General features: G+C 48.8%; 1 protein-coding gene across 1 annotated transcript; it reads left to right on the forward strand.

Moving 5' to 3' along the window:
• Positions 1-295: 295 nt before the first annotated feature.
• cnnm4a (cyclin and CBS domain divalent metal cation transport mediator 4a) lies at positions 296-9,899 on the forward strand. The gene is given in 10 exon segments (XM_087790873.1): positions 296-614; positions 617-675; positions 677-1,788; positions 2,976-3,119; positions 4,072-4,206; positions 4,440-4,609; positions 4,796-4,892; positions 5,353-5,442; positions 7,562-7,737; positions 7,809-9,899. Coding segments are annotated over 10 exon segments (2,751 nt in total). The 5' UTR covers position 296; the 3' UTR covers positions 8,259-9,899.
• The last annotated feature ends 5 nt before the right edge of the window (positions 9,900-9,904 follow it).

The raw sequence follows: 9,904 nt of genomic DNA on the forward strand, positions 1-9,904 counted from the left end.
ATGATGAGGATCTTTGTGATGATTAAGGCCATGTGCTTTTACATAAGAGTCAAGTGAACATCTGCAGCAGATGTGTGCCGCATAGGCAGGGAGGGAGTGATGACGCAGCACCTCGGCAGCCAATCAGCGGCTGCGCTGAACTCTGACTAGAGACGAGCATCACTGGCGGAAGGTGGGGGGGGGGTGGGGGGGCGGTTGTTTACAGTCGCTACCTGTCGCGGTCCGGTGGGCGGGGTTAACCGAGGGTGTGTGTGTGATGCGAGCAGGAGGGGGGCGGGGTCGCCGGACGTGAGTAAATGACGTCAGCGCCTGCTGTCGCCAGCGAAAGCAACATGGCGACAGAATGGAGCGGGCAGCAGGGTTGCGTCCTCACCGTCATCATCTGTCTGTGGAGCGCCGTGGGCGGCCGGACCGACACCGCGGCCTCCTCCGGGGGGTCCGGCGAGGGGAGCCGGGTGCTCGGCATGCGGCTGGAGCGCAGCGACAAGCCCGCCACGACCACCGACGACGGCGTCCTCCAGGTGACGGAGGAGAGCTCGGTGCTGCTGCGCTTCTACGGGCTGCAGCTCCACCCCGGCGCCTGGACCCAGATCCGCTTCACCGAGATGATGGACGCGCGCGGGGCGGAGGACCCGGAGGAGACGGCGGCGGCGGGTGGGGAGGAGGAGGCGGTGGCGGCGGCGGCGCGCGCGGGGATGGAGAGGACCTGCGTGGACTTCACCAAGGACATCAGCGTGGGCAGCTTCATGAACGTGAGCAGCGGCGGGACCTCCGGGGTCATCGCCGTGCACGTCAAGCCGCTGCGCAAGAGCGAGCCGCGGAAGGAGTACGCGCTGTGCACGCGCCGCGCGGACGGAGCCGCGTGGGAGCTGCTGGGGGACAGTGATGGGCGCGTGCTGGTGGTGGAGGAGAAGAAGTCGCTGCTGCCCCTGTGGCTGGAGTACATCCTCATCTGCTGCCTGCTGGTTCTGTCCGGCATGTTCAGCGGCCTGAACCTGGGCCTGATGGCTCTGGACCCCATGGAGCTGCGCATCGTGCAGAGCTGCGGCACCGAGAAGGAGATGAAGTACGCGCGCAAGATCGAGCCCATCCGGAGCAAAGGGAACTACCTGCTGTGCTCGCTCCTGCTGGGGAACGTCCTGGTCAACACCACGCTCACCATCCTGCTGGACGACCTGATCGGGTCCGGGCTGGGCGCCGTGGTGGCCTCCACCATCGGCATCGTCATCTTCGGCGAGATCGTCCCCCAGGCCTTGTGCTCCAGACACGGGCTGGCCGTGGGCGCCAACACCATCGTGCTCACCAAGTTCTTCATGCTCCTCACCTTCCCGGTCTCCTTCCCCGTCAGCAAGCTGCTGGACGTCCTGCTGGGTCAGGAGATCGGCACCGTGTACAACCGGGAGAAGCTGGTGGAGATGCTGAAGGTGACGGAGCCTTACAACGACCTGGTGAAGGAGGAACTCAACATGATCCAGGGGGCGCTGGAGCTGCGGACCAAGACGGTGGAGGACGTGATGACGCCGCTGAACAACTGCTTCATGATCCAGGCGGACGCCGTCCTGGACTTCAACACCATGTCCGAGATCATGGAGAGCGGCTACACCCGGATCCCGGTCTACGACGACGAGCGCTCCAACATCGTGGACATCCTGTACGTCAAGGACCTGGCCTTCGTGGACCCGGACGACTGCACCACCCTGAAGACCATCACCAAGTTTTACAACCACCCGGTCCACTTCGTGTTCCACGACACCAAGCTGGACGCCATGTTGGAGGAGTTCAAGAAAGGTGTGTTTGTATTTGTCAACAATGAGAGTGTTGGCATGACGACAAACTTGACCATCGTAACCATGACAACCGAGCTACACTGAAGTAGATTCTGACTGACAGTCATATGACCTCTGACATGGCTTGTGTCGGTCGATACCATTGATCAGTGGAATGTTTGTCAGAGGGAGCTGCTGTGACTGGTCGTAGAGAGTCATGTGACTCGCTCTGGGGATTGGAACTTGATCAACTAATGATCGTCTAATCGTGACATGATCATTGTGATCAACTGAGGTGCGTTCAGGCGCACAGGATTACTGTTGTCAGCCCATGTTTAGTGAGGATCAAACACTCGACTGACAACAAGATAACGTTACCTTGACGACAACATCAAAGAAATCTGTTTCTATTACAACTTTAATTCCGTCACCTTCTCACCCCTTTACCTTCCCTCCCTTTTACTTTCTCCTTCCTTCACCTCCTTACCCCATGATGATAGTGATGATTAGGATGAAGGTGATAATGAAGGTCATGGTGTTGTTGAGGATGAAGGTGATGGTGATGATGATGAAGGTGGTTATGTTGATGAGTATGAAGGTCATGATGATGAAGGTGATGATGATGTTGATGAGGTCATCCTCATCATGATGATGATGATAATCAAAATGTTGATGATGATATTGATGATAATGTAGGTGGTGATGATGATGATGAAAGTGATGATGATGATGATGATGAAGGTGATGATGAAAATGTTGATGATGATATTGATGATAATGTAGGTGGTGATGATGATGAGGATGATGAGGATAAAGGGGATGATGAAGATGATGATGATGAAGGTGATGATTATGATGAGGATGAAGAGGATGAAGGTGATGATGAAGGTGATGATGATGATGATGATTATGATGATGATGATGATGAAGGTGATGATGAAGATGTTGATGATGATATTGATGATAATGTAGGTGGTGATGATGAGGATAAAGGGGATGACGAAGATGATGATGATGAAGGTGATGATTATGATGAGGATGAAGAGGATGAAGGTGATGATGAAGGTGGTGATGATGATGATGGTGATGGTGAGGATTAAGGTGGTGATGATAATACCATGTCAACATCAACAATCATTGTTTGACAAGAGAACTCAGATCATTGTTTTGCACAGACGGGGTCGTGACCTTTACATGATCTCTCCGCAGGCAAGTCTCATCTGGCCATCGTCCAGAAGGTCAACAACGAGGGGGAGGGAGACCCCTTCTATGAGGTCCTGGGTCTGGTCACCCTGGAGGACGTCATAGAGGAGATCATTAAGTCTGAGATCCTGGACGAGTCTGACCTCTACAGTAAGACTCTCACACACACACACACACACACACACTCACATGCACACACACACACACATAAAGATGCATTCAATTATTGAGTTGTTATAAAGTTTTGTATTTTTGTGAATTAATATATTTTAGTATGAATATGTGATAATTCTGTGTAATAATTGTTCTTTTAATAATGCGTAGTATTCATGTGAATTAATGTAGTGTAGTATTATATTGTAATTATGTAGTGTGGTGTTAAAGTGTAGTAATAGTGTGGTGATAAAGTGTTATATTATTGTGTAGTATTCTTTTTTATTAATATAGTGTTTAAATAGTGTGTAGTATTATTTTTTAGTAATATAGTGTAGTGATAAAGTGTTGTATTATTGTGTAGTATTATTTTTTATTAAAATAGTGTTTAAATAGCGTGCAGTATTATTTTTGTAGTATTATAGTGTTATATTATTGTGTAGTATTATTTTGTAGTAATATAGTGCAGTGATAAAGTGTTGCTTTATTGGGTAGTATTATTTTGTAGTAATATAGTGTTGTATAAGTGTGAAGTATTATTTTTATTAATATAGTGTTTTATAAGCGTGTAGTATCTTTTTAATAATGTAATGTTTTATAAGTGTGTAGGATTATTTTGAAGTAATCTAGTGTAGTGATAAAGTGTTGTATTATTTTTGTAGTAATATAGTGTTATATTAGTGTGTAGTATTATTTTGTAGTAATATAGTGTTGTATAAGTGTGTAATATTATTTTTAGTAATATAGTGTTTTATAAGTGTGTCGTATCTTTTTAGTAATGTAGTTTTTTATAAGTGTAATATCATTTTGTAATTATATGGTGTAGTGATATAGTGTTGTACTAGTGTGTAGTATCTTTATAATAACGTAGTCAAGTGATTTAGGGTAGTAATATACTGTAGTAACGTCTAGTAACATTGTGTATGACTTGTGTGTCATGTGACTGCAGCTGACAACAGGAACAGGAAGAAAGTGGATCCTAACAAAAGCAAACGAGACTTCTCAGCGTTCAAACACGACGGCGACAGTAACGTCAAGATCTCTCCTCAGCTCATGCTGGCGGCTCATCGCTTCCTCGCCACAGGTGGATTAACACACCATCATTCAGGCCTCTGTCACCGCCACTTACCGTCACTCCCAGACACAGACACACACACACACACACACACACACACACATATAGACTGTAGTTAATTAATTATAAACAAATACAAGTTGATCCTAAATACAGTGTTTGTATGTGTGTGTCCATGTGTGTGTGTGTGTGTGTGTGTGTCCACGTGTGTGTCCATATGTGTGTGTATTCATGTGTGTTAGAGGTGAGTCTCTTCAGTCCATTTCAGATCACGGAGAAGGTTCTGTTGAGGATTCTGCGACACCCCGACGTCATCCAGGAAGTGAAGTTCAACGACAACGACAAGCGCTCGCCGCATCACTTCCTGTACCTGCGAGGAAAACCTGTGGACTACTTCATCCTCATCTTGCAGGTGTCACTCACTCGTGCTGGTCGTCATGGCGACATGTGTGTCCGTGTGTGTATGTGTAAAGAGACACTGCAGGAACTATCTCATATTTATTTGATGCCAGCAAGTGTTACTGGAGACACACAAGTGAAACACAAACTAACGCGTGCGTATGTATTGTGTGTGTGTGTGTTTGTGTGTGTGTTCCAGGGTCGAGTTGAGGTCGAGGCTGGAACCGAAAACATGAAGTTTGAAACGGGAGCGTTCTCGTACTATGGCGTGATGGCTCTGAACACACCCACACTGGGTGAGAGACACACACTCTCGTTACACACACACTCTCGCACAAAAATTGATAAACACACAAAAGGTAAAGCTAAAAAGCAGTTCCGATGTGTGACGGTTTGAGTTGAGGAGGGGGTCAAAGGTCAGCGTCAGTGATGTCACCGCGAGTAAAGCTGCCCCACAAGTCAAGAGGCTTTAGTGCTAAAGACAGCAGCTTAGACCAGTCTGCAGCTCGAGGACACTGAAGGTCACCCGACGCCTCCCTCGCCCACTTGTCAATCATTCATGTGACCACTTCAGTCACATGACGCCACTGACCCCTGCAGGTGTGTCACTGATCCCCCCTGACTTCATGTCAACACACACTGATGATGATGTAACCGCTGCGGCTCCTCTGAGATCTGGAGCCCCCTGCTGGACGCTCGCTGCATGTGCAGGTTCTCTCAGACTGACAACGACCTCTCTGTCTCTCTGTCCCTCAGCCGTCACCCCCCCTCTCTCCCCCTCGGTGGCCTCCCCCCCACCTCGACGTCTCTCTCTTAAGAGGTTTTCTGTCTTCTCTCGCTTCCCAGGTAAAAGAACCGGGGTCTCGTTGGGGGGGTTCTCTTGTGCAATCTGTGGTCCACGCACCCCCAACAAGACCTCTTGCTTGGAGGTCTGTGGACTCTCACCTTCATCATCATCATCATCTGTGCACAGGAGGCTTCACAGTTCATCGTGAACGCTCCTCTGCCCGAGAGGAGAGGATGCAGAAAGTTAGAGGAAATGAAAGGAGGTGAAAAGGAAAGGAGGAGAAAAGCATAAGCATAAGGAAGGAAAAGAGGGAGAAGAGGAGGAAAGGAAAGTGAGGGAGGAAGGTAGTAAGGAGTGGAGGAGGAGATAAGGAAGGAAAAGAGGGAAAAGAGGAGGAAAGGAAAGTGAGGGAGGGAGGGAGTAAGGAGAGGAGGAGGAGATAAGGAAGGAAAAGAGGGAGAAGGGGAGGAAAGAAAAGTGAGGGAGGTAGGTAGTAAGGAGTGGAGGAGGAGATAAGGAAGGAAAAGAGGGATAAGAGGAGGAAAGGAAAGTGAAGGAGGAAGGTAGTGAGGAGAGGAGGAGTAGATAAGGAAGGAAAATATAGAAAGAGGAGAGAATGAAGGGAAAGTGAGGGAGAGGGAAGTAAGGAGTGGAGGAGGAGATAAGGAAGGAAAAGAGGGAGAATAGGAGGAAAGGAAAGTAAGGGAGGAAGGTAGTGAGGAGAGGAGGAGGAGATAAGGAAGGAAAATAGGGAAAAGAGGAGGAAAGGAAAGTGAGGGAGGAAGGAAGTAAGGAGAGGGGGAGGAGATAAGGAAGGAAAAGAGGGAAAAGAGGAGGAAAGGAAAGTGAGGGAGGAAGGAAATAAGGAGAGGAGGAGGAGATAAGGAAGGAAAAGAGGGAAAAGAGGAGGAAAGGAAAGTGAGGGAGGAAGGAAGTAAGGAGAGGAGGAGGAGATAAGGAAGGAAAATAGGGAGAATAGGAGGAAAGGAAAGTGAGGGAGGAGAGGAGGAGATAAGGAAGAAAGGGGGTAAAGGGTTCACTCACCCACTAATGTTTTTCGCTGCTTCAAACTGCAAAACTTTGACGTCATCACTGAAGTCTTCAGGAGGCTCCGCTCAGAATGTCTCACAGACGACTGAGATTATTTCCATAGCGACTAGAGATTAAGAAGCATCTGATGATGAAGTGAGAAACACTTCCTGTGACTGACACCTGACAGCCCCGCCTCTCTGTGACATCACAACCAATCACCGTCTCTGTCTCCTCATGTGTGACCTTCATCTCACACTGTCATGTTCACCGTCATCATCTGAGCGTCCTCACTGTGTGTGTGTGTGTGTGTGTGTGTGCGTGTGTACACATGTCTTTGTGTGTGTGCAGGATTTTTGTATTTCTGTCCATGCATGTGCGCGTCTTGGTTTGTGTGTATGTATGCTTGCATGTCTGTGTGAGTTTACAGCATGTTTGTGTGTGTGCGTTTGTGGTGCGTGCGAGTGTGTGCATGAGTGTAAATCTTTATGCACATGACTATGTGTGTATGTTGTTTGTGTGTGTGTGCAAATGTGTATGTATGTCTATGCATTTGTGTGTGTGTATATATGTGTTTGTCTGTGTGTGTGAGTGTGAATATGTGTGTGCATGTGTGTGTTTGTCTGTGTGAGTGTGTGTGCATTTGTGCATGTGTGAATGTGTGTGTGTGTGTGTGTGTGTTTGTCAGTGTGTGTGAATGTGTGTGCATGTGTTACTGTGTGTGTGTATGTATGTGTTTGTTAGTGTGTGTGCATGTGTTACTGTGTGTGTGTGTGTGTTTGTTAGTGTGTGTGAATGTGTTACTGTGTGTGTGTGTGTGTGTGCTTGTTAGTGTGTGTGTGTGTGTGTGCATGTGTTACTGTGTGTGTGTGTGCGTGTGTGTTTGTTAGTGTGTGTGAATGTGTGTGAATGTGTTACTGTGTGTGTGTGTGTGTTTGTTAGTGTGTGGGAATGTGTGCATGTGTGCATGTGTGCATGTGTGCATGTGTTACTGTGTGTGTGTTTTTTAGTGTGTGTGTGTGCATGTGCATGTGTGTGCGTGTGTTTGTGTGTGTGTGTGCATGTGTGTGTGTGTGTGTTTGTGTGTGTGTGTGCATGTGTGTGTGTGTGTGTGTGCATGAGTTTCTTCTCACTGCTCTCTCTCTCCAGAGTTCCGCTCTCCTTCTCACGGAGGAAACCTCAATCGTTCTGCGTCTCTGAGCTGCACTGAGCGTGCTCCTGAGGGGGGGTCCGTGGGGGGGAGCAACAGCCAGATCCCAGGAACCCCCTTCCAGTATGTTCCCGACTTCTGCGTCAGAGCGCTGACCGACCTGCAGTTCGTCAAGGTAACGCATATCCAGCCTCCGTGTGTGACCACTAGAGGGCGACTGGTGTCTGACCCTCCTCTTCTATCCAGATCACTCGCTCGCAGTACCAGAACGGCCTGCTGGCGTCTCGTCTGGACAGTTCTCCTCAGTCACCAGAGGGCAGTACCGTCCGCTTGGACTTGTCTAACCCGGTGCCCCCCATCACCCCGCCAGGGCCTTTGGCCACGCCTCCCATCAAACAACAGGTGCCGCCCCCTGGTGGCAGGATCGCGCCGTCGTCTTGTCGCCGACCGAGTCAGCCTTTGCCACAGGCCTGTCCTGGGACCCAGACCCCCCTCCCACAGACCATAGTCGCCCCGCAAACAAGCTCAAAGACCCCGCCGTCGCCTCCTTCTGTCGACTCTGAGAACAGCGTTGGGGAGACCACCACGCTGCTCGGGGATCAGCAGAACTGTGCCGGTCCTCGGCGGCCCAGCGGTTCCGGACCGCAGACCCAGGTCCACACCATCAGCCACACACACACGGAGAGCACCATCTGACCCACAGCGCCACCTACTGTTCGGCCCCTGCTCTCCTGACCAGAGCGCCACCTTGTGACCCTTCTTCATCCTGCATGGTCCTCATCAACAGAGCCCAACGGGAGGGAACATGAAGGTTCAATAACCTTTGACCTTTTCAGGTTTGAACAAACTGTAATTAGTTTTTTGGTAACTTTGCCACTGTGAAGTTGTGCGAGACTCTGGGAGGAGACCAGACGCAACGTTTGGAACACTGTGACGGCAGAAGCGCTGATGTTTGTTTGTTTGTTTCCTTTAAGCGCCTGATTTGGGTTCGTTTGTGCAAAAACCTGAATAGTCCAAAACCTGTCGCAAGAGTTTTAACTTGCTAATACTTGACGTGCTGCTCCGGAGGAAGATGGCCGCTCATCTCCGCCAGTTTGGTCCAGATGTTTTGCACAAGCGTCGTGGCGGCGTCTTAATTCTCGTAGCTGGCTGGTGGGGGCGCCGTACTCTGGTGCTCCCGGGTCCAGAATGGAGCGGTACCGGTGATCGTTCCGAGCAGCGCGACGGTGCTGTGTTAGCCTTAACAGAAGAAAGATGTGCTGAAAGCTATAGCCGAACGGCTGAAGCTAGTAACTCGTAGCAGTAAATATACCGACGCATTTATTCAACAGTCCAAATCTTTATTTACAAACGACACAGAAACATTAACAAACGCACCTTCACGTCGAGATGTTGCTGTTCTGTGGCCGGTTAACAATCGTTCTCATGGTGGACCTGTGGGGCAGGGGTCTCAAACTTTATGAGTGCAGGCAGAGCAAGGGACTCCTAACGTCAGATCATATATATTAATTTAATTATAAAGTTTAAATGGAACAGAGTAATACAATAAAATAACTAGTAAATTAGATAAATTTGCCCAAATTCATAGTTTAACCACACACGCAAAAATATGTTTAATATTAAACAAATAAATATAAATTGAATTTGTCAAAGACCTTTCCAACGGGTGACCCAGTCTTCACAAGACTCCTGCTGGCCCCCCAGCCAGTTGAGTTTGAGACCCCTGACCACGTCACGTCTACCGACCTGAGAAACATAAAAAGTGGTTGAAATGTCATGACGTGACGACCCAGCGTGACATGAAAGCAGGACTTTGATGATCATTAGTCGACATTAAATCTGACGTTGTGTTGGTGCGACCTCTGAACTTTGAGGATTGACACTGAACAGATTGTTGCAGCCGTGGACGGGGGTGTTAGCATGCTAACTCACTGGCTAGCTTTATATTTAACCAGCCAGAGTTTCCATGTCATGAAGAGAAAGTTAATGAACGTCCGACCAGGTGAAGGATTGACTCGTCCTGGTCGACCGAGTTTGTCGATATTTAACCCAACTTTCCATCGCATGTCTTCTCCCCGCGTTCGCTCCCGCTTTAGCCGAAGATGTAGTTTACAAATCGTTGCACTTCAAACCAGGGAAACCTCGAGCACTTCCTGTGTACAGACTGTGCTGCTAGCATGGTGGCTACTTCGGTCAGAGTCCTGAGTAGAGTTTATTTTCTTCAACATAGACTGAAATATATTTATGTCAGCAGCAGAGTTGAACTTTCATTTGAACAATCTGAGAGATGATCCAGTTCAAGCACAAGACGTCTGACATCTCCAGCACTTTAGCGCCCCCGT

This window comes from Callionymus lyra, chromosome 5, assembly GCF_982586985.1.
Source record: "Callionymus lyra chromosome 5, fCalLyr1.hap1.1, whole genome shotgun sequence".
Classification (NCBI taxonomy): Eukaryota; Metazoa; Chordata; class Actinopteri; order Syngnathiformes; family Callionymidae; genus Callionymus; species Callionymus lyra.